We start from the raw sequence: 25,478 nt of genomic DNA on the forward strand, positions 1-25,478 counted from the left end.
CCAATCACAGCACTGGGTGTTTACTTCTGAGTCGACAATCTGTCACGCCTATTCAAACAGAGTGAAAACAGGACAGAAAATAGTCTTTTGCTTCTAAATTATCTTTTTCTTTTTTTTTTATGTAAAATGTAAAAAAATTGATAAAAACTTGATAACACTATAAGTGGACCTCAGAGAACAGTACAAAATAATAAAAAAGGCTGTTCATGACCCCTTTAAATCACCAGTCTTGGTCATCATGGGAACTATACTCCACTGGGATGATGCAAGGACAGGCAGATCCTTCAGGGTATCCTGGAGGGGAGCGGTGTCTAAATCACTACTAGTAGGGTGCCTCAGGGTTTGGTGTTTGGCCCTCTCTTCTTCCCATTATCCACAAAATCAAAATCACTGGAGTGATTGATTTAACATTTGAGATGTTTGTTTGAGCATTTGATTCATTATTTTAGTATTATTTATTTTATTTTTATTATGGCAGCATTGGATTGGATTACAAAAAGAGTTTATGTTTCACTACATGATGAGATCAAATGGCATTAAACTGATCATTTAACAAGCTTTTTTATTTTAATAGATTTTTTTATTTGGCTTTTCATAACATATGAAGGAATTATTTGAGCAGCAATTTTGGGCATTTGGTTTATCATTTGAATCATACTAGAAAGAAAAATAACTTCCTGCATTCTTAGCATGAAATGCTTGCGTTGCACAAATGATGGTGATGCTCAACCCATAATCTGATAGTGATGGTGATACATAATACATAATCTGATGGTTGTGGTGATGAGGATGGAGCATAAGTGATGGTGATGATGCTCATCCCATAAACTAGTGATGGTGATGATTATGCATGAACTGATGATGGATGTGATGTGAGGGAATCTTCCATTCCATGTCAAAATCATCAGTTCCAGCACATCATCTCCTCTCCCCAAAATAATATTTACTCTACCAGAGCAATGGTGGAAGTCCATGTTCCTGTGCAGTAAACTGTAAAGTAGGCGAACCATTCATTAATTCATTCCGCTCTTGCCAGAAAGACTGCTTTATGAGGAACATCCAATTCCGATGCATTTGGAAGAAAAAGACAGATGAGCTATGTTATGATGATTGATATTAAAACATATGTAATAATTTCAATGCAACCTCAGTTTAACTGCTAATTATTAGGGTTATTTAATCATTTTATGAAGGAAAAATACGATGAAAAGTGCAACATTAAAAGTATCCAGAAATGCATGCAAAGTCAAATCTATTTATATCGAAAGTGTATCTATGCATGACATGACTGTGTAATGTGAAGGCGATCAGAAAATGAATCTATTCTCACCAGTGCTGGTCCTGCTCGGGAGGAATATGATCTGCGCATGCGCACATCATGAGCGCACAATCCTTTGATGCTCTGAAAGTGTGTTGCATTTATTCTACATAACTTTACACGTGACAGTGTGCAGCGTACGACATCTCTGTGGGGATTGATACCACATTATTTTAAAGATAAAAAAAATATTTTGTAAAGGAATTTTTTAATTAATTGAATTAATTAGTTTTAATTAAGTGTTGCCTGGAAGTGCAAATATATATAACATATATATCATAAACATCTTAATTGAACTTCCTTCCCGATCCGTTCTTCATCCTGATTCTGCTTTTATACTTATCTGAACCATGGATGGGTTAAACAGAAAAATGCTATACATAAAACTTGAGCATCTTATAAAGTATTTCTTTGATTTCTTTATCATTATTAGACTTTGCTGTTCAAACATAGATAAATATGCATTTTAAAAATCATAATTCTGAACATAATTTATGTTGTTTAAAATTGGTTAAATTCTGGCTAAAACAACCAGACTAAACCAGTCTGGGCAAAGCCAAGAGGACATTTAAGAAACGCAACATCAATACTTTGATTCACACAATCATGTCACATAACTCGCTATTTACAGTGCAATACAAAGCCACGATTGCTATGTGCTATTGCCCTTCACTTGACCCCTGGGTTTCCATTGTATGACTGTATGGCGGATTGTATGACGGATGACTGTACAGTATTGTTCAAAATAATAGCAGTACAATGTGACTAACCAGAATAATCAAGGTTTTTAGTATATTTTTTATTGCTACGTGGCAAACAAGTTACCAGTAGGTTCAGTAGATTCTCAGAAAACAAACAAGACCCAGCATTCATGATATGCACGCTCTTAAGGCTGTGCAATTGGGCAATTAGTTGAATTAGTTGAAAGGGGTGTGTTCAAAAAAATAGCAGTGTCTACCTTTGACTGTACAAACTTAAAACTATTTTGTACAAACATTTTTTTTTTTCTGGGATTTAGCAATCCTGTGAATCACTAAACTAATATTTAGTTGTATGACCACAGTTTTTTAAAACTGCTTGACATCTGTGTGGCATGGAGTCAACCAACTTGTGGCACCTCTCAGCTGTTATTCCACTCCATGATTCTTTAACAACATTCCACAATTCATTCACATTTCTTGGTTTTGCTTCAGAAACAGCATTTTTGATATCACCCCACAAGTTCTCAATTGGATTAAGGTCTGGAGATTGGGCTGGCCACTCCATAACATTAATTTTGTTGGTTTGGAACCAAGACTTTGCCCGTTTACTAGTGTGTTTTGGGTCATTGTCTTGTTGAAACAACCATTTCAAGGGCATGTCCTCTTCAGCATAGGGCAACATGACCTCTTCAAGTATTTTAACATATGCAAACTGATCCATGATCCCTGGTATGCGATAAATAGGCCCAACACCATAGTAGGAGAAACATGCCCATATCATGATGCTTGCACCTCCATGCTTCACTGTCTTCACTGTGTACTGTGGCTTGAATTCAGAGTTTGGGGGTCGTCTCACAAACTGCCTGTGGCCCTTGGACCCAAAAAGAACAATTTTACTCTCATCAGTCCACAAAATGTTCCTCCATTTCTCTTTAGGCCAGTTGATGTGTTCTTTGGCAAATTGTAACCTCTTCTGCACATGCCTTTTTTTTAACAGAGGGACTTTGCGGGGGATTCTTGAAAATAGATTAGCTTCACACAGACGTCTTCTAACTGTCACAGTACTTACAGGTAACTCCAGACTGTCTTTGATCATCCTGGAGGTGATCATTGGCTGAGCCTTTGCCATTCTGGTTATTCTTCTATCCATTTTGATGGTTGTCTTCCGTTTTCTTCCACGTCTCTCTGGTTTTGCTCTCCATTTTAAGGCATTGGAGATCATTTTAGCTGAACAGCCTATCATTTTTTGCACCTCTTTATAGGTTTTCCCCTCTCTAATCAACTTTTTAATCAAAGTACGCTGTTCTTCTGAACAATGTCTTGAACGACCCATTTTCCTCAGCTTTCAAATGCATGTTCAACAAGTGTTGGCTTCATCCTTAAACAGGGGCCACCTGATTCACACCTGTTTCTTCACAAAATTGATGACCTCAGTGATTGAATGCCACACTGCTATTTTTTTGAACACACCCCTTTCAACTAATTCAACTAATTGCCCAATTGCACAGCCTTAAGAGCGTGCATATCATGAATGCTGGGTCTCATTTGTTTTCTGAGAATCTACTGAACCTACTGGTAACTTGTTTGCCACGTAGCAATAAAAAAATATACGAAAAACCTTGATTATTCTGGTTAGTCACATTGTACTGCTATTATTTTGAACAATACTGTATATACTGTCATGAGACACCTGTACCACAGTTTTGTTATTGTAAAACTATAAAAACTAAATAAATAGAATAAATGCATTTCACTCACCAGTCACGACTACTTAATTCCAGAGCCTAAACATATATTTTAAAGACAGAATTAATTATAAGTACCATGGTTTATAGAACAATAATAAACAAAGATGTATCTATCTAACGTTATCTGACCTCCCCGATGCAGATGTGTGAGTAAACTAGTCAAAGATGATGCCATATATATATATATATATATATATATATATATATATATATATATATATATATATATATATATATAATTTTTTTTTTTTTTTGAGGAGCTCTTTTCCAAAACGCTATAAATCCATTTTAATCGTTTTAATTATTATCATTTTTTTTTTACCTAGACCCATACATATTTAATTCATGGACTAACCCTAACCCTAACCCTAACAAAAATGAATGCTGAATAAAGTCATAGTTTTTGCTATTTTTGGACCAAAATGTATTTTCGATGCTTCAGCAAATTCTAACAGACCCTCTGATGTCACATGGACAACTTTGAAGATGTTTTTCTTACCTTTCTGGACATGGACAGTAGACTGTACACACAGCTTCAATGGAGGGACTGAGAGCTCTCGGACTAAATCTAAAATATCTTAAACTGTGTCCCGAAAATAAACGGAGGTCTAACGGGATTGGAACGACATGAGGGTGAGTTAATAATGACATAATTTTGATTATTGGGTGAACTAACCCTATAAGTACTTATAGAGCATATTACATTTTAAAATGCTCACAATCTATTTTAAGGGCCAAGCACCGAAGGTGCGTAGGACCCTATTGTGTTTGTTCCCGTTCTTATTATTATTCTTCCTTCTTCCGACTTGGAGTCTATGGCAGCCCATAGAACTGATTGCGGGAAAGTTGTAATGGTTTGACATTCTGATAGAGGACAGTGGCAACATTAAGTACACCAATTTTGGTGGGTCTAAGACATTCCCTCTAGCGCCACCAACTGTCCAAAGATTCACTTTAATTTTGTTAATAATTTTTTAACTGTAAGGCCAATCAACAAAATTCTTTTTGAAATTGAATTTAATTGATTTTTTTGAAAACCTACTTTTTCGAACTCGTCCTAGACGGTTTGTCCGATTCACACGAAAATTGAACCAGATCATCTTCAGGCAGTGCTGACCAAAAGTTATGGAATTCAAATTGATTCATCAAACCATTTCCGATAAACGCTCTAACAAATTTTACGTAGTGCTTACAAAAACAGTTGTAAGGCTGTATCTCTGCAACGACTTACCCTATTCAGACCAAACTTGGTACATGTCATAACAAGCATGACCTGAGGCTACATGCCGTTATTTTTGCTTATAACTTCTGAACAGTTTGTCCAAAAATCATAACATTGGTCTTGTTAGTTTCAGGGCAACATGCCGAGTCGACTGATATCCAATTACCATCTCGGCCATTTTGACTGTCGGCCATTTTGAATTTTGTGCTTAAATGCAGTATTTTAAGAACGCATCAACGGATTGTTATGAAACTTGGTATGGGTCATCAGCACAATGTCCTGAAGGAGCGTGAGAAGTTTCGAAACAGCGCCACATAGTGGTGATCTTCTTTTTTTAAATGCTTATAACTTTGGGTGTGGTCGACTTATTTTCACGAGACTCATCAAATTAGACTCCTGAAACCTTACCGAGTCCTATGATACCAAACATGCTAAGTTTCGCCATACAGTTTGTGTAGCATTGTGATTTAGCGCTTAAAAAACATTTGGCTATATCTTCGAAACCGCTTGTCTGATCGAGACGAAACCACCGTCAGAAGTTCGGAAACATAGGTCGATAGCTAAATGTCAATGCCCAAATACGAAAATATTGATAGTAAGGGGTAGTAAAATTCAATCAAAGTCAAGAGTCAGTCATTTTTTTTTTATTTTTTTTTTCATATAAATGTCTATAACTCTGAAGTGAATTGAGATATTTTCACCAAAATTGACACGCATATGTATGGGCTCACTCTGAGCACACATAAAAAAATGGTGGGACTGAGCCTCTTGGTGGCACTATAATAGAACAATAACACACAAATGGTGTGCACATCCCAAACATCCAAATAGGATGCAGGTGCAAGAATTTAAGAATTTAGGAATTTAATTAAGCTCAAGCAACGTTTCGACCTTCAGGTCAGTGACTGTGCCTGATGAAGACCTGAAGGTCGAAACGTTGCTTGAGCTTAATTAAATTCCTCTGGAGCAGTAGTTCTCAGTGTGCATACTTCACTTCTTTATTTGACTATAATAGAACAAAACATGAAATTCTCATCGACTTCAATAGTTTTGTGAAATAAAATGCTATACTAAACAAATGCATAGGTGTAATATTATGAAACTCAGAATGTGCCAACAACACCATCCCCTGAAGGTACTCAAAATATTTTGAAACAAAACTTATAACTCTATTTACATAAAGGCTAATAACTTTTGAATAAATCTGGCTATTGACATGACGCTGGTCTTAATAGATTCCTTGGGTCAAGCCGATAACACAGATACAAAGTTTTCCTTATTTGGCTGAACTTCCTGTCCGCCATTTTGATTAATGTTGAAAACATACTTTTTCTAACTCCTCCTAGGCTGTTTGTCAGATTTTCACCAAATTTGACGTGGATCATCTTCAGACCATGCTGGCAAAATATTATGGATTTCGTGTCAATATACGAAATGGTTCTCATTTATCGCATCAACGAACCTGCTGGATTTGATGCTGAATGCATTTGAGGCTGTATCTTTGCAAAGGTTTGACATATTTGCACCAAACTTTGTATGTGTCATCGTCACCTCACACTGACCAATCCAAACTAATTTGGTAACAGCGCCACCTATTGGTTACACATGATAAGCCAATAAATCCTATTACTAGTTGTTGTGTTCATTGTTTTCAAGCCATTTTGCCTAAAATAATCTTAAAATGGTTTTAATTACTCATTCCTGCATTTTGTCTGAAGCTTGCTTCTGTAGTGCTTGGCCCCATTATTGCTGCTTGCAGCTATATTTTTTATTATTTTTTTATGGACTACATATTTATTGTTCACACTAAAGCAGTAAATGACTAATTTATTTTTTCTCCCCAATTCTTTTTTCTCTTTTAAACTTTCCTTCGTAAAAATCCTATCGAGTAATACCATTTAGCTCTGACTATATTCTTAAATGTGTAAACAAATGTGAAAACCATGCTTCTAAATTTAATTAAATAAAAATGAGACCATGTATTAAATAAGTATGCAAGTGAGTAAACACTGGTGATGTATAGCTGTGAAGCGCTGTCTTCATCTTATCCAGTGACTGTCGATTCTGAAAGTCTGGACAAAAATATTTCAAAGCTGAAAGGCTTAGGGCATGTAATGTCATTGCAGTTTTCATGTTTATTAAAGACTTTGCACATAATACAGGGATTCCCAAGCATTTTACTCAGCCAAACCCCCTTTGGATAAATATTTATTTCTATTTTTATTCCAGTAATTTAACACATTCACATGTTTACAGTTCTCTGATCTCAGTTAATGTTCACATTAGCATGCAGGAAAACAAGTTGGTTTTGATTAAGTGTTTTTATTTTATTTTACATTTTTATGATTTAATAATTAGCTTTTTAGCAACTCACAAACCCACTGCACAGTACATTTAGTGGCAAATTTAAAACAAGCTTGATAAAATCTAACAGTAATTTTAAAAGTAGCCAGATTACATGAACTACAGTTTTCATTGTGTAATCTGTAACAGACTACAATGTTCGTAGTCTACCCAGCCGTTTGTGAGGTACTTCTGTGTGCAAAAGCTGCCTGAAAGGACAAGTCACTGGCTAATCTTTCAGACACAGCCAGAGCTGTATGCTTGCTTAGATCACATCAGATTTCCTTCTCATTGACAGGCTCTGTGCAGTCAGAGTAATCGCTCTCACTGTACACACCAATGCTTCATGATAACATTGTCATCTGTGCTTTAAATACTCAAGCTCCTTAAAGTCTAAAGATGGATTCTAATTGGCTGTCATTGTCATAAAATGCATTAAAAAGAACACACAACAATAAAATAAACAGAACAGACTTTAATAAAACAAAATCAGAACGTTTTCAATGAACTATTACATGAAGAAACGCAAGTCTAGATTTTTCAGATAATAGTTTTATAAGCCACAAGATGCAGTGGCCTTTCGTTTCCTGGCCGAGAGTCCTTTTTCAGCCACTCGGCATAGAGGATCATGGTTTATAAAAGGACTGACATGCAGCGCACCAAATTAAATCACTTATTTGCATGCTATTGTTATGTATATAAAATACTGAAGCTGTGATTCTCTTTTACTATAGAAGATAGGTAAAATAAAAAAATGAAACACTTTGGACCTAGATCCTATCATGACTATTAGAAAATTATCCTTGCCAACCAGCCTCTTAAGGAGATGGGGTGGGAGGGGGGGGGACAAAAACAAATATCAGACTGCACTTAACACTAATCTTGGGAGGCAGATCTGGAACGAGAACGGGATTTAGAGCGCGAGCCAGACTTTGAGCGAGAGCGTGAATGCCTGTCTGGAGACTTGTACTGGCTCTTTTCAGCCTGAGGTGATGGAGAGCGAGAAGCAGACTTGGCACGAACCCCATCGCCATTCTCCATCGGTGAAGCCGATCTACTCCTAGATTTCTTGCTGACCGATTTCTCCTTGGAGCGTTCACGATCTGACTTCACTTTAGAAGTGCTCTTAGAGCGGGACTTGCGCTCGTCTGAGCGGGAGCGAGACTTGCGACTGGTTGATCGACTGCGCGATTTGCGTGTTCGGGAGCGAGAACGGGATTTACGGTTGCGTGAGCGAGACTTGCTCGATGGAGATTTGGAGCGAGACCCGTGTCCTGACCTGGAACGGGAGCGGTGCCGGCGAGAGCGAGACCTACAGAAGACAAACAGCAGCTGAAAGAGGAGATCCAAACTGTTGTGTTTACATTCAATTAAAACTTTCATTTTATTACCTAGAGCGAGATCTTGAGTTGCTCCGAGAACGGCTGCTACGGCGACTCCTACTACGAGAACGACGCCGGCTACGAGAACTGGGGAAAAAAAGATTAATTTTATTAACATACTCCTGTCCCAAATGTATATGCAATGTCAACTTTAGAGGTAAATACTGAGGCTCTTATCAAAGTAGTTGTCTGTTAAGCATTCAGTTTGACAAAGGACTGTTTGTCCAATTAAAGATAAAAAAGAAATCCTGTTTTTAAAACAGCCCTTTAACTTTGAAGGAATCATAATCCGCAATTAAACTGGGCCTAAGCTAGAACCTTGTGGTATACCAATGGTGAAAAGTGCCCAGCAAGATCCCAATCCTAAAAGTTTTGAAATGTCCTTCAATATAGATAAAAAAAACCAAGGCAATCTAACAGCATGACCCTACCAGTTTCACCAGAAATGGGTGTTTTGCACTTGTTAGCACTCACCGAGAGCGGCTGCCAGAGTAGGAGCGACGACGGCGCTGCTTGTCTTCAACCAGACGAATCTTCCTGCCATTGATGTCTGTTCCATCCAGTTTATCCACAGCTCTCCGCATGTCAGAGTAGGAGCCGAACTCAATCACACCCTCATTGGCACGCTCCTTATGGGCATCTGCGTAGGTCACCTCACCTGCCTGTCGCATGAAATCCTGCAAAAGGAACCCAAACTTCAATTCTGTGCAAAACATTGCTGGCGACGGGAAAGTAGATACTTGAGGGCTAAAATAGTGATTTACAGAGATTAATTATTTTGCTGAAACTGAAGTTCATGAACCTTTACCTTGAGGTCTTGCCAACTGCAACGGCTAGACAGATTCTCCACAATGAGACGGTACTCAGTGCGAACGGGAGGGCCATACTTATTCCTTCCAGGGCGACTTCTGCTGCTGTAACCACCTTTGTAAGCAAAATGAAGGGAACATAAAAAGATCCTTTAATGAAAGAAATCAGGGAAAGACCACTGATTTAACATTACAACCTAAGAGAAGATACAAGTAATATTTGCCCTCTGTTGCTTATTGCCAACCTGTTCAGACTCAAGAGCAGTTTGCTGCCTCCCAGAAAAGGCATTACTATTTGGATAAAAAAGAAACTGATAAGACACATAAGTCTGACAAGACCATCATTCTTGGTCTCTCAGGGCAAAAAATTATATTTGGATAGGCAGCATGATACATTTAAATGTTTAATATTCAGGCTCACAAACCCTTCGCTTCACTTGTTCGTACAGAAATGCTAGTGAACCCAATGTCTCCATTTTAATGCTTTTTAATTATATCTTGGCTAGAGGCTTTCCATATGGACAACATAGCAATAACTAGTGTCATTCCTCACCATCACCCCTGGTCTATTGGCAAAAGGCTGCGGTCATCTTGGCTTCCGGTTAGGTCAGCCAAAGCATCAAGGGGCAAAGGTCACACACACATTGTAAGGTGAAGAGGCCAAGGCCAAACTGGTCAGGTAGTCATCTTAGCCACAACGACACTTGGACTCAGCCTCAGTCCCCACTGGACTCTTTCAAATTGAAACATCAAGGACTTTGTTATTATGAAGATCAAATTGGAAATAAAATAAGACTTATACATGGATGTTGATGCTTACTTTCCACTGGGCTAGAACACAAGCTTAAACTCAAGAACAAAAGAAATGGCATATTGGGCAAAGAAAGAATATATAAATCGCCCTCAAAAAAGAAACAACAAGTGGAAAAGAATGTAAAATTAGAAAAAGTAGCATGTTTCAAAACGGTTAAGTTACCAGTGATCGCAAACTAAAAACTAAATAAAAGAACTGGTAATGATTTGCCCTGATGTGGCCGGGCTGAAGGGAACGATCATTCATTCACATGGTTTCAAACCGGTTTCTCTATTCAGTGGAACACGAAAAATTTATTTTGACCAATTTGTGTAAACAAACAGTGGCTGGTAGCCACTTGATTTCCAAAGAATGGAAAAAGATACTATGGAAGTCAATGGCTACCGTCAACTGTTCAGTTACACAGTTCTTTTGTGTTCAGCAGAATAAAGAAATTTGTACCAGTTTGAAAACTTGATTATGAGAAAATCATGACAATTTTAATTTCTGGGTGAGCTATAGACAGGGTGCACATAAGTGGTCCGCAAGCGGGACCAAAATAAGAAATGTGCTGTGTAAGAGCATGTTTGCATACAGACATGGTTAATGCACAATTACCATTTTAGATCGGCAAACTGTACTGTATAAGATTTCTATTCAAACTGAAGATATAAATCTACATTAAAGTTTTCAAAGCACGATGCAAAACTGTGACCTTTCATTCACTGATGCTCTAGTCGGCAGCGCGTATACTTGCCGGCAACACACCAAGATAAAAGCTTACTGATTTTAATTTTGAAAATTAAAAATTATCATTACGGCTCAAATTTAAATAATATTAGCATTTTATTTTACAGTTTATTATAAAGTAATTGTTTATTTAATACTCCCTTTTTCATTTTAAAATATATATTTTTAAGTACAATAACATCACTCGCTAATTTTTTTTTTTGTAGTTTTATTTGAAGAGTCACACCATGTGCCGTGTGAGGAACAAACCAAATCTCCATGTTCTCGTATGACAACCAGGCTGAAAAACGTGTGCACCCCTGACTATAGGCTACCTTCTCATTCACAACATTTCATTAACACATCAACATTTCCAGAAAGATGTGTGGAGCTGGGGCCCGTTCTTCATACCTCGCTTAATACATCAGAGTAGCAGTAGCTGGGATAGATTTTAAATGTCATTTACACTTAAAGATGCAATCTAGTCCCGTTTACTACATGAAATAAGCTGCTCCCGAGCAGGTTTAGGCTTAGGCAACTCCGAGATGAGCTTCGAAGAACCAAATAATCAAAGATCATGACGAATCATCAAATCTAATCCAGATAACGGAGTTAGCGATGTACGGAGAACGGGCCACTGATCTGGGTTTCTTTTGAAAAAATGTAAAACAAAACATTTTGGCTCTTTAATATTATTTTTCTTCAGCTGCTGAAAGTTGCCAGCATGACAAATGAAATACAGAAATCAATAATAGCAAGTTAAAGTAATTAACTGCCAATAGGACAAAGAAACAAACAAAGCAGTGTTACAGCTGGAGGAACATAAAACTGGTTAGCAAGTTGTGTGTTTGCTTACCGTTTTTAATATCCCGTTACAATCATCTGGTTTACAGAAACTCAAAAACAAGTTCTCAATGCAACACATTACAGATGTTCTTGTACTTACTACTGCGTCCTCCTCCTCCTTCGCCTCTGCCACCGCCTCCTCCTCCGTGATAACCCCCTCCTCCATAGCTGTCTCGGTCCCGGCGTGGACCCCGGGCGTGCTCCACCATCACCCGCTCCCCACACAGCTCTTTACCGTTCAGCTCATACACGGCATCATCAGCATCACGGGTTTCCTCAAACTCAACAAAGCCGTACCTAGAAACACAGCACTGATCAGACTCGGCTGCAACTAACACTTATTTTGACAATCCATTAGTTGGCCCATTATTTTTCCGATTAGTTTTCGTAAAAATTAAACAAAATTATTTATTATTTTTATGCAGTAGTCAGTTTGTTTATCATTTTATTTACTTTGGACTCTTAAATCATTACTTGAAAGCAGAAGTTTAAGCTTAGTCTTTGTTTTTCTTTATTCCCAGGTGTGCATTTGTTGAGGTCATTTGCTCCTTTTGAGGAAAGTGATTTGAAAGTATGTACCCTTTTGGTTCACCCAGTTATTTATTCTCTTTATTTTCTATATTGTTTGCGTTTTGTGTCATTTTCTTTAATATTAATATCCTTTAACGCCAGGGGCCTCAGGGATACTTTCAAGCAAAACGTCTTTTGTTTGCTAAAAAACACTGATCGGATTTCGGTTTTCTCTTTAGGAGTGTCATTCTACTAATGATGATAACAAATGGTGGAAATCTCAGTGGGGTAATGAACACTCAGCTGGAGTAAGCATTTTGAGAAACACATTTGGTGGGGATGCATTAGGCTCAGATTCAGATAGCTTGGGCTTATACTTATTTGAATAAAATGAGCGCTTCATGTTTCAGAATTAAAATGCACGGGTGTTTTTACATGAATTTATCTTTGAAAATAACTGATGTCATTTTCATTTAGTGTTTCCTGTAATGCATGATCAAGCCATTATTTAGCCATTATTTTTACTCTAAATTGGGCTACTACTACCACCATTACCATCTTGAACCCTGCAATAATTTGCTCAAACTCACTTTTATAAAAAAAAAAAAACATATCGGCTGCCCTGATTTCTAGATGGGCATCGGCCAGTGAAAAACCCCTATTGGTCGATCTCTAGTATCGAATAATAATTATTTGGACAGATATCCTCCAAAATGGAGAGCTTTTTTGGAATTGGTGCCCATTTGGAGAGAGAGATTTCATAATAATTTGGAGTTTACTTACAATCCGCGCCGCGTTAACCAATCAGGAGCCTGTTTGCTGCTGTGGCGGCAGGCCCACCCACAGTCACTCATTCAACATGAAGAACTACTGATGTTGGCAGTGAGCAGTCACCCAGAGCTATCACAAGTTCATATTTCTATAGAGACAGGAATTAAAAGGACCTTGTTTGGAAGAGTAGACACCCCATTTTAACATGGGGAGTCTATGGGACTGACTCGCTTTTGCAGCCAGCCTTAAGCTGCCAGTAGATGAATTACAGTTTTAGTCGCTTCCTTGTTGGCTTCACGAGAGAAAGCGGGAGTGATGCAGTGTGAACGCAGCACCAGGATTGGAAAATAGTTATTTTTTTCAAGCATTCATTTAAAAAAAAAAAAAAAAAAACCTCTGGCTATCGCTGTATGTAGCAGAGCTGAATAAAAAGCAGAAACGTTACATGATTGCGAAAAAAAAAAAAAAAAAAAAAGACAACACTGTTGGAGGTTGCCATATGAATGAATGAGAAATGCTGTAAGCTGTATCCCACCTGTCAAAAAAAGTCAGTGAATTCTCTTATACAATGGTGTAAAGTCTAAAATAGTTAAATCCAAAAGGATGGTTTAGTGTAAAACATGTTGGAGACAAGCAGACAGGCTGACGATTCATTAAATGGTAAGCGGTTTCCTCTAAAAAGCGGTTTATCCAGCGCAGTGAAGTCAGTCTTCCATTGACATCCAATCAAAAATAGATACGGCCTCTGGTCTCCTTTCCCACGTACTGGCAAACCGGAAGCGTTAACGAAATCAATTCCAATTCCTGGTCTTGGAGTCAATGGGAATAGATTCCTCACTGTTGTTTTCGAATCTTGTTTTTTTTTTTAGATTAAAGGAACCTAATCTCACCATGATGAATGCAGAATAGGTAGTATAATGTATCCTTCCTATAATAAGAGGCTGGAAAAAAAATGAAATTTTCTTAGACGATACGAATATTTTAATTTTGTCAGCATTGCCCGTGAAATTAGTCATAGCCCAGCTCAGCATGGACATGCATTTATCACATGAATTAAATAAGACATGAAGTGGCTGAAATAAATGTGCACAGTTCCGCTGAATGATGAAGTTTACTTTGTACAATATTTACAAACAGTACACTGAAACAGAATAACCAGAACATTAATGACTGATAGAGCTCATGGTTTATCTGTCAATCAGATGCGCTCTTGGCCACTCATCGATGATCGTGACGTGTTATTTTATAATTATCATTGGCTGATAGAAAGGTGTCTTCTTTCTGTTTATTTTCGTGAATTTAAATGTGTGCAGTCTTTGTCGGATGTAGCCTTCCGTTTGAGAGACTTCCATAGATAAAGACTCTGAACCAGGAGTCGATTCCCCTTGATGGAATCGACTCTCGATTCCCAACGCCTCGGATTCGATTCCCAGCCCTAGTTAGCATTAGCCGAAACGCTTTCTTGGCTAAAGGCTGCAGGCTTGCCTCGCTTCAGGCCGTCGGGCGCGCGCACATTTCGGACGCGCTCGAGCAAATGGAGGCGCTTCAGCGGTGGAAATGTGGCGAGATTATCAAAATGTAATTTCTGCAACAATTATCACCTAAAAAGAACAAATCTGATCACAACATTTCAGCAGAATACTGTTCAGGATCACCGCATAGTCACCGACTGCGAAAAAAAACTCACATTCGTTTCAAAAGAAACATTTCAGTTTAAGTCTATTGTTCTATACGAGAAACCAACGTGTAGCTCTTAACCATAGCGTCAAGATAAATGTTGCAGCTGTACTACCAGATTAATCTCATCATGGACTGATAATGGCGCTCTCTCTCCTCGTGTCGCGCGCACACGGCTGTAACGTTACTCACCCGTTCTTCAGATCCACCTCCAGCAGCTTCCCGTAGCCGCTGAAGAACCTCTGGATGTCTTTATCACGGACATGATAGCTCAGCCGGCCGATGTAAACTCGAGGCATGGTGATTCCGTGTGTACCCAGCAGCCGTTACACCGATTACTCCAGAACGGGAAAACAGACACAACAGGCTTTTGTCCTCGTGTCAACCGGAAGCTCTTCGACATAGACCGCCCCTTCTAAAATAAAAGTCTTTCCGATTTAAAAGTGCTATGCTAAAAAGGTCTTCACTGTGCATTTTTTTAATTAAGAAATAATTAAATCAAATGCAACATCAAATATATATATATATATATATATATATATATATATATATATATATATATATATATATATATATATATATATATATATTTGTACTTGTCAATTTTAAACTTTATCTAAGATAAACACTCAAAAATGTGCTATTTATTCCTAAAGGTGGAAGGGTTTAGGGATTCAGGGGGCCTTAAACATAAATATTTTCTAGGCCCTGAATCTGAATAATTACACACAAAGCATTTACATTAAAGCATAGTTGGATATTTTGGGTTAAACTTCAGTGTAATTCCCACTTCACTGCAAGGCTGTTAATTATACATATGTGGAGGACTCATGCACATAAGACATTTTCAATACGAACGAATATCAGAACAGTAAATGCGAGTGGACTCACTGATGTCTTATTGAAGTCTGCTGGAGCAGGTCAAGCTCAGGACAGTCCTGTCTGCAGAGGCACATCCTTCCTGATTGAACAAACCATGTTGCATCTGCCCCTCATTGCAATCGTCCCCACTCTCGCCTATTCTACAAGAAATCAGTATTTTTTTACCCAGTTTACAGTAAATTTGTATTGTAAACTTCCAGCCATACACACATTGCTAGATACGTGACTGATCATGAACATATCAAAACATCATAGTGTTATTAAATTGTTGTACCATCATGGTAGGCTACTTTTTGATAAATGAAGTTCTGCTGAAATAAACTGTTTAGCTTCCATCCACTTGCTAGATCTATTAGCTTGTAACAGTATGTTCAGATTAGAAACACACCCGTGAAATCCTGTCGCCCACAGTTACATTAATGCCACTCAAGAGTGTATTATATATATATATATATATATATTTATTTACATTTATTCATTTAGCAGACACTTTTATCCAAAGCGACTTACAGATGAAGATACATATCTATATATATATATCCTATTACTCCATAAAGGGAGCTGAAGGAAGGTTCAACTTGATAAACGATCATCTGCACAGACAAATCTTTTCCACACTCCACCTTTATTAAATCTGTACAAACCAGCAAACAAGCCGTGTGTGTCTTAATTACAGAAGCACGTAGATGTTTCTTTATTAGCCAAAAGAATCAGAACATGCAATTTGGCAAGAGATGCAATAAATACACACTCCTCCATCATACATCATATCAGCTCATATGAAAACATTTCATTTCTATTACAAATGTGCGCCAGAAGGATGATGATTGTTTCACCACGGGGGAAAAATAGGGTACGACCAAATCTACAATATATCAAAGTGCTTTCAGTGATTCTGTCTTTAGAAATCTATTCCAGCTTTATAAAGCTTACACTTTTATGTTAATTCATCCTGAATAAAAACAAAAATAGGCGAAATGTGAATGGAAGCTGCATACGCACTGGGAATGACTGTCTTATACTTGCACGGACTAAAACATCATTGTCATCAGTCCCAGTCTCTGGAGACAAACATGTATGCGTCTGGAACTTCCTCACACTTTGGTATTTAAAAAAAATATTTCCATTTTGGTATTTGCTGTGAAACCAAGACCTAAACAAGCACAAAACAACTGAAGAAGAACCAGTGGCTGCATGTATGTGATGGTTTCATGCTCAATCTTTCAGCTTACTCTCCAGGAAGTCCTGGATTTTGTTGATTTTCTCTTCTTGTTGATCCAGGAGATCCAGGATGACTCCCATGGGTGTCTTCTTCAGGCCAACACCCTCGATCTTGTTCTCCAGCTTGTTCTTCATGCTGCGGAGTCTCACAGAAGCGTGGATGAGGATCACTGCAGGGAAGACAAGACTTGATGAACATACCACACACACACGAGAGACTTTAACTCATCTATAGAGTATTTAAAGCTGTCCTGTTAAACCCAGGGTACAGCTTCTGCCCACTGCATACACATTATAACACTTTCTTCAAAAGTCCTTTATAAAAAATATGTTGATTAAATTGATGCAATTTTACTATTCAATTCATAGACATTACATTTTCACAAATGTATATATTTAGTCTTTAGGGTGCACATAATATGAAGTTATTTAAAGATCCGGGCAGAGTGCTGTAAAAGGCTCATGTACTGACTTTAGACAGAGACGTGCTGAAACAGAATAAACTCTAATTAGATGATGATGATGATGATGCTTTGTGTTGCCATGACTACAAGCAAAACACTGTCAGATCTCTGCTGGTTTTTATTAATAATAAATAATAAAAAATAGCTTTTATTTTGATATGTAATTTATTTATTTCTAGTTTAATTGTAGAATTTCTGTACGTCATTTTAATGTTTTGTTAATTTTTTTAAATATAACTATTTAAGTTTAACTTATTTTTATTACAATTGACATTTTTATTCATTTCGTTATTTATTTTAGTTAGTAGCCAAGGTAACATGTTCGTCCTAATATTTATTTAAATTTTTTTTTTTTTTATTAACAAAAGACAAACCAAAAGACTAACCATTGAGGTTATTTTCTCTTTTTCTCTCAGAGTTTCAGATTTAAAAAGGCACGTATCAAACATGATGTACATTACAATGAGATGTCATCAGTCGTTACTGCTGTACAAAAGAGCTCAATTATCATACACTGATACTTTCACCGCCAACACTTTAGTTTACACAATAACATAATCCTGCACGCTTAACAATAACGCTAACTTATTGCTATTAATGGTTGAATAAAAAAAAAACTTCCACTGCATACAAGGTTCTTTATAGTGGATGGATCTAGTGTTTTTTGTGTAACTTCCTTGCATCTCTGTGAAAATCTCCCTCTGAAGCCTTTATTCAGAAGTCTGTGGGTGACATCTGTGCTCAAATATTATGTTTGTTTTGGGGGTGACGCTGCATCCACACCAGTAAGTGTCAGTATAAAGTGAATTCCTGAAGACCTGGTACTCACGGAGCATGGGGAATGTGATACCAAAGAGAAACACCATCACTCCTCCACACAGGGACAACAGGAAGTAGCTGATTCCCAGGACACCCACAACAAACAGGGTGGGATTTCTCTTCTTGAAGTTCTTGATCACAGCTTTATTCTCTCCTGCCCACACCGAGCCCATGAAGACCAGAGCCACGACCGCTCCACCAAGAAACATGCCCAGCGGGTTCAGACACCTGCACACATCACTAGCAGCATTATTATTATAACACCTCGTGCTGCAGCAACCTAGTGTCAGTGTGAACAACAGGAAGTCTTCAGTCAGGGGAAGGAAGACAGCAATACTCTAGTTATCGGCATTGCTAATTTATTTCGATGTAATAAAGGTGTCATTATAATAGTCGTTCTTGATGTCGTTCAGCTCTGTTCAACCATTATTTTAACAAAGTAATAAATATGGATTTTATATGTAGTGCAAAAAGTAATGTACACACAATGCTTGTCACTGCTTCGTTTTTGTTGTTTGTTTTCTGGTCATGATAGACTTTTAAACATGCTAGGTTATAAATGATGCTCTTACAAAATCGTGTTTGTAAACAGTGTTGATGAAACGCGTTGAGCTGAGCTGCTCACATTCAGCCAAAGAAGGGTGGGTCCACACATCGACCAAAACAGGCCTCGCGAATAACGAGCACACAGTGTATTTGTGATTCAGTGTTAGTACACAGTCACTGCATCGAGGGGGACTCTGATCTGTCCACAGTTAGACAGGCTTCCCGATGATAATAAACACACACACAGCTCTCTGGAGCATTCGGTAACACACTGAATGATGTGCACACTAATAATGATAAGTGACCTTTACATACCCGACCATCAGAATAAAGACGACAGCTGCCGCAAAGTAATTAGTCTGATAATAAAGCAGATTGCTGATCACTCTGTTATTCCATTTGCTTAAATCAGACACCTCTGGTTTGGAGAAGCGGTCAACCCCAGGGAAGAGATCACCCCACGGTCTGAAGGGCGCGAGCTCCATCCCTGCCATGATGCTCTCCGGTCTCGAGCTCCGTGGCGCTGCGGTCAAGCGGATTCACGGCTGGGCGGGGCTTCAACTCACGCTGTCACGTGGCACGTGTTGTTTTCCTTCACGCTGTCAGGATAGACCAATCACAGTCGTTTGTAATTAATTATATATTTAATATATTTATCGAAATTATTATTCATTTCCAGGATATAAATATTTAGTGTACTTATATATTCAGTAAGACTAAAATACCGAGAGATCTGACGGCGGTTCAAAGGAGAGCCACCGAGCGCCTGCTTTGATTGATGTTTCACAGAAACCGTTACATCCGCTGCCAAGCGCGGGAAACCGGTGAAGCCAGACACTGCAAGACCGTGAGAGGCATATGTCTATGGTGAGAGGAGTCGAATTATTTTAAAAAAAAAATTTGCTTTGATTTTATCTTATTTATTTTTGTTGCTATTATTATTTAAAAAGATTAGTTGTTATTATTATTATTATTATTATTATTATTATTATTATTATTATTATTTAATCACATAAAAATAACCATTTTATAATTCAAGGCATCTTAAAATTGTGTTGGAAATGATAAATTGCTTTGCATTATCGAATTTATTTTGAGTTTGCTCATCTTGATCAATAAGTAGAAAGTCACCTCATAGATATAAAACAGTAGCTAATGAGGCATTTAGAAAAACATATCTATGCGTCAACTGACCAAACATATTTTGGTCTCATTGCTCCTATGTATACATATGTACTTCAAATTTTTTATTCGATTTATTGTAAGCATGGAACATTAAATCAACGAATTACAACATACATTTGATAAAAGTATCATTCCATCGACCCCAATAAACACTTACCTCCCTCAACAACCTGTAACTTCCCATGGGGGAGAAAAGAAAAAAAGGATGAAAAACACATGTAAAAATAAATAAAAAAGTAAATACATTAATTTTAAAAACATGAATAAAAAATATATATTTATATATTAATGCTCAGCTTAAAAGGATAGTTTACCCCAAATAAAAATGTGATATGTATCTGCTTACCCCCATGGCATCTATTGTGAAATCACGCACCTGATGTAATTTACTGCTGATTAGATAACTGGCTTTACTGACGAGATGTGCATTAATTATTGGACAAATATTTTTTGTGCACCCCTAAATAAAACCTTGCAGTTCGTGACGATATATTGATGTGTAAAGACACAAACAGATCAGTCTGTGCAAGAAACTGAACAGTATTTATAATGTTTTATTCTTCTGATCCATGCAATGTCTGAACTGTTAGATCTCTCCTGTGTATGTTCTCAGCAGCAAGTGTGTGAGGAGGCTTCTTCTTGCTTGCTTTACAGCAGATCGCAGACTAATAAGTGCATTACCTCCACCTATCTCTCAAGTGGACCACTGACACTCCTGATTGAGATTGTACATAGAGTGTCAATGGTCCATTTGAGCCGTTTGGACTGTTACTGAAAGGTTAACATCTACTACCAACCCAAAAATGGCCAAAAGTGGATTTGTAACAAGATGACGAAGGCATCTTTCAGAGTTTAATATTTTAGTCCAACAATCAAATAATTTAGGGCATTCCCACAACAGGCGAGTTTATAGGTTGCCGATCCCTGCTTAAGGCTCTTAATGAAAAGTCTATAACATAGTTTGGTAAAACTTTCTCAATGGTAGTGTAAAAAACACTTTTTTACCCTGTTAAAAACAGCTCTTTTCAAAGCAAGCAGTTTTGTAGAATTCTCCTTTAAATGTTAATGAGCTCTGCTGACCCCACCCCTCCCTTCTGAGCCGCTCTCTGAGGGACGGTTTACTTTAAGCCGAGTTCAGACTGCACAATTTTCAAAGTAGTCGGGTCACTGTTCTTTTCACACTGCATGACTATAAGCCAGCATTCAGTCACTGCTGTGTCTGCGAGCCAAAAACTGGGCTAAAATCGTGCAGACTTAAGCCGCATTCATTCGATATTGACAAATTTAGCACATCACTAGGAAAGGCAATTAACAAAGATTCATTAAACCCTAGACTCACATCTTCTGTACGTGAAGCTGGATCACGAATGATTCATGGTGACTCTGATTTCACCAGAGTACAAGTACATCATGTTCCTGGATCAACATCCTTGTTGTTCCTGGAACAACATTCCAATCACCCAATCAGAACTGAGGGATAGCTTTTCAGGAAATATCCATTTTAGGCTTAAAATCAGGGTTAGGTGCCTCTACACCCATGTTAATCTGCTGATTTTAAGGAATAAATTATGGGTAAGGTTAGGTTTAGAGCTAGGGATTTGGTAAAGTCTATATTTTTGGACAGTAATGTTGATCCAGGATCATGTCTTACTTATCAAATCACGGCAACCAATGATTCGTGTGAACATTGACACATTTTTGTAGATCATTACCTTCACAAACAAAAGTAATCCACTGTGTCTTCAGCAGCTCAGATGTCGGGAGTACTGCTATGTTCATTATTTGATCAACAACAGAACACCTCAATCACTCAAGAGTCATTCTTGTCTACATCTGCTCCTGCAGTGAAACAATGGAGGACTAATGACAGTCACTCAGGAAATGTCTGATGTAAGACGCCTGTCCAGTCTGTGCAGAAACACTACTGTCAGTCAAACTGTTGTGGGAGGGGCATATACATATATATATGGATACAAAATACACATACAGCGGAGGGTGTGCTAAACATTATGTGAATATATTAAATTGGAGACAAATGGAGACTTAATTGTTTTCTTATTATGTAAATAAAAAATCATCTCAACATCTTAAATCTAGTCAAATCTTCTCCCGAAAAATGTTAACAAAAGAGCAATGGCAAAAATAAATTAAACAAAGTTTCAGTCATCATATTACAAAAAAATTCAAATCAATACCATAAAAAAATTGCTTGATTTACTGGGTTGTATACTATCTATGTCAAGTTTTGTGGCATCTTCCAATATTCAATATACTATACTGATAGTGTATACTAATATTCTATTACTCCACTAGGTCTGAAATATATATTGTAGGTTTAATCCCCTGGAACACACTACAAACATGATGATCTAGATTACAACATGGTGCACTGTTGTGTCTCTGACATCAAATCATTATATATATATATATATATATAGTTTGTTTACGGTCTTCCTTTAATGGACATTAATAAAAGACTATACTGCATATACTATACTTAATAATCAAAACAAAGACAAAACAGCACGTCAGCCCCTCATGGACGACTGACGCTCACAAACAAAAGCCAAACACAACTAAAACCCAGGCCTGGTCCTCTCTCATCCGTCACTGTCGTCGCTCCGGTTTTATATCCTTCCATCTCCTCCGTGGGACTCGAGACCGGTGGGTCGAACAGGTGTCGCTCATTTCCAATCACTCCACCGTCCTCGCTCCTGTTCCCACGTCTCTCGGCCCCGCCCCACTTGTCCGGTAACCACAGAGCGACTATTTCTTTTTTAGTTATTAATTCCCCGGAGACCCCTGTAGTTTTGGGTCATCCATGGTTGTCTGAACATAATCCTCATATTAATTGGGCTAAGAATTCCATACTCTCCTGGGGCTTGTCATGTCATGTCAGATGTCTTGTGTCTGCTGCCTCTCCCGTGTCTTCTGTTTCTGTCTTTCAGGAGGAGCCAGGTGATTTGTCTGGGGTTCCTGAGAATTACTTCAATCTGCTGGCGGTTTTCAGTCGATCTCGGGGCACATCTCTTCCTCTGCATCGGCCATACGATTGCAGCATAGAGCTTCTTCCGGGTACCACTCCTTCTCGCGGGAGGCTCTATTCTCATATCTATATATATATATATATATATATATATATATATATATATATATATATATATATATATATTGTAGCTGGGTGAAGTAGGACACGACTCGAGGATGAAGGTAAGTTCCCCGAAGGGTGGACTTTATGTGCTCTCCCGTGGGCGTTGGGGCTGGTGGTCACACCCTGCTCTCTGCGGGCAAAGGGAAAGTCAAGGTTAGCGAGACATCTCTCACCTCTGTGCCTGCTTGGGGGGTTTATGAGAGCAGCGTCTGATGGGGCACAGATGTGGCTGCTCAGTTAAAGTCCTGGAGTGCCAGGAACCACCACGTCACCCTGGCATTGGTCTCCTTAGCCCGGGACATCCACTACTGGGGAGCGTGGTCTGTAAGGAGGGTGAAGTGGCGGCCAAGGAGGTAATACCTGAGCTCCAGGACTGCCCACTTGATGGCCAACTCTTCCCTCTCTACCATGGTTTACCGCTGTTCTGCAGGTGTCAGCTTTCGGCTTATAAACATCACCGGGTGTTGTCGAGGCCCTGCGATAAGACAGCTCCCAACCCGCTGTCGGATGCATCCGTCTGCAGCAAGAAGGGGTGGTTGAAATCAGGGGCACGGAGGACCGGTTCTGTTGTGAGGGCCGCCTTGATCTTGAGAAATGCTGCTTCCATCTTGGAGGTCCACAGGACCTTCTCCGGATGCCCCTTTCTGGTCAGGTCTGTCAGGGGAGAAGCTAAGGAGGAGAAGTTAGGGAAAAAGCAGCGGTAATACCCCACCAACCCCAAAACTGCCGTACCTGTGATTTGGAGGAGGGCCGCGGCGCGGAGAGGATAGCTGCCACCTTCTTCTCTTGAGGTTTGATCAGGGCCGCAACCCACCTGATTCCCCAAGTATTTGGCTTCGGCAAGGGCCAGATGACACTTCCGGGGGTTAGCGGTCAGGCCAGCCCGGCGTAGGTCCGTCAGCACCCTCCGCAGCCGCTCCAGGTGGTCCTCCCAGGTCTCCAAGTGGAGCACGATTTCGTCAAGGTAGGCCGCCGCGTAGGCCTGGTGCGGCCAAAAGAGGACATCCATGAGCCGTTGGAAAGTAGCCGGGGCCCCGTGTAGGCCGAAGGGAAGGACCCGTTACTGCCAGTGGCCACTTGGGTTAGAGAAGGCCGTTTTTTGTTTTGCCTGATCCATCAAGGGGACCTGCCAGTAGCCCTTCGTGAGGTCGAGAGTGAATATGAACCGTACCCTTCCCAAGCGGTCCAGTAACTAGTCGACGCGGGGAATGGGATAGCAGTCGAAATCAGAGACCTCGTTCAGGCGGCAGAAGTCATTACAGAAGTGGAGGGTGCCGTCAGGCTTCGGAACCATGATGATGGGGCTGGACCATGGGCTGTGCAATGGTTCGATTACCCCTAACCGCAACATCTCCTGTACTTCCTTCTTGATGGCGTGTTGCCGAGCCTCCAGGACATGGTAGGGCCGCTGCCGGACGATGGTTCCCGGTGGTGTGCGGACGTCGTGTTCCAGAACGTGGGTCCGCCCAGGCTTGTGGGAGAACACTTCCTTACTGACTTACTGACCAGGTGCTGCAGCTCCGACTTTTGGACTTTTGGAACTCCCGTGGTTGGGCTGCCCAATTGTAATGCCTTTGCTGTGCCTTGACGAGGTGTTCCTGGATGATGGGCATCACTCAGTCAATTCGTTCCCTTATCTCACGCACGTATTCAACGGTGGTTTGGTGTACCACCAGCTGTTGTTCCCAGGCCTCTCTGGCAATGTCGAGCAGACCGCGGGGCTGTCGGCCGAAGAGTAGTTCGAATAGGGTGAAGCCAGTGGAGGCCTGAGGGATTTCTCGGAGCTGTGTTCACAGGGCTGTGGCGAGGTGGAGCGCGGACAACTCACGTTCAGTTTCCCTGGGGAACCAGAGAAGACATGTGAGGTAAAGATCGTGGGGAAAAAAATAAATAAAAAAACAATCCAAACCAGTCCAATCGTAGCACGCGGTGTGGGGAAGGGTCATCGGTGTCCTCTTCACTGTCCTGCCCGCATTCTCCACCAGTGTGGCGGGGTGAAGTAGGACATGACTCGAGGATGAAGGTAAGTTTCCCGAAGGGTGCATTTTATTGAGAAAAAAAAACGGTGGGGAAAGGTGTTGCTGTGAGGCTGTTTGGTGCTCGGTGCTCGGCGGCTTGGCTTATAGGTGCGCTGGTGCAGTGTGGGTCCGTGCTCTCCCGTGGGCGTTGGGGTTGGCGGTCACACGCTGCTCTCTGTGGGCAAAGGGAAAGACAAGGTTAGCCGAGTCTTGCGGAGCTATCTCTCACCTCTGTGCCCGCTTGCGGGGTTTATGAGAGCAGCGGCTGATGGAGTGCAGGTGTGGCCGCTCAGCCCGTGATGAGCAGGTGCAGGTGTGTCTGCTCCGTTCCCAGGGTGACGCT

General features: G+C 39.6%; 2 protein-coding genes across 3 annotated transcripts; both read right to left on the reverse strand.

The window, feature by feature from the left end:
• Positions 1–7,787: 7,787 nt before the first annotated feature.
• Positions 7,788–15,243, reverse strand: LOC113068675 (serine/arginine-rich splicing factor 6-like). The gene is made up of 6 exons (XM_026241487.1): positions 15,042–15,243; positions 11,992–12,188; positions 9,523–9,638; positions 9,189–9,391; positions 8,724–8,801; positions 7,788–8,644 (listed from the first exon to the last, which is right to left on the reverse strand). Exons 1-6 carry the CDS (start codon positions 15,146–15,148, stop codon positions 8,209–8,211), a joined length of 1,137 nt encoding a protein of 378 aa, XP_026097272.1. The 5' UTR covers positions 15,149–15,243; the 3' UTR covers positions 7,788–8,208.
• A 1,094-nt stretch (positions 15,244–16,337) lies between these two features.
• LOC113068678 (PRA1 family protein 3-like) lies at positions 16,338–19,342 on the reverse strand. Of its 2 annotated transcripts, none has more exons than XM_026241490.1 (3): positions 19,097–19,342; positions 18,246–18,475; positions 16,338–17,122 (listed from the first exon to the last, which is right to left on the reverse strand). In XM_026241490.1, exons 1-3 carry the CDS (start codon positions 19,273–19,275, stop codon positions 16,947–16,949), a joined length of 585 nt encoding a protein of 194 aa, XP_026097275.1. In that variant the 5' UTR covers positions 19,276–19,342; the 3' UTR covers positions 16,338–16,946. The 2 variants fall into 2 exon arrangements, with proteins under 2 accessions (XP_026097275.1, XP_026097277.1); XM_026241492.1 differs by having other exon boundaries at positions 16,859–17,122; positions 18,246–18,463; positions 19,097–19,337.
• Positions 19,343–25,478: the final 6,136 nt, after the last annotated feature.

The sequence above is a fragment of the Carassius auratus genome, linkage group LG48F, assembly GCF_003368295.1.
Source record: "Carassius auratus strain Wakin linkage group LG48F, ASM336829v1, whole genome shotgun sequence".
Classification (NCBI taxonomy): domain Eukaryota; kingdom Metazoa; phylum Chordata; class Actinopteri; order Cypriniformes; family Cyprinidae; genus Carassius; species Carassius auratus.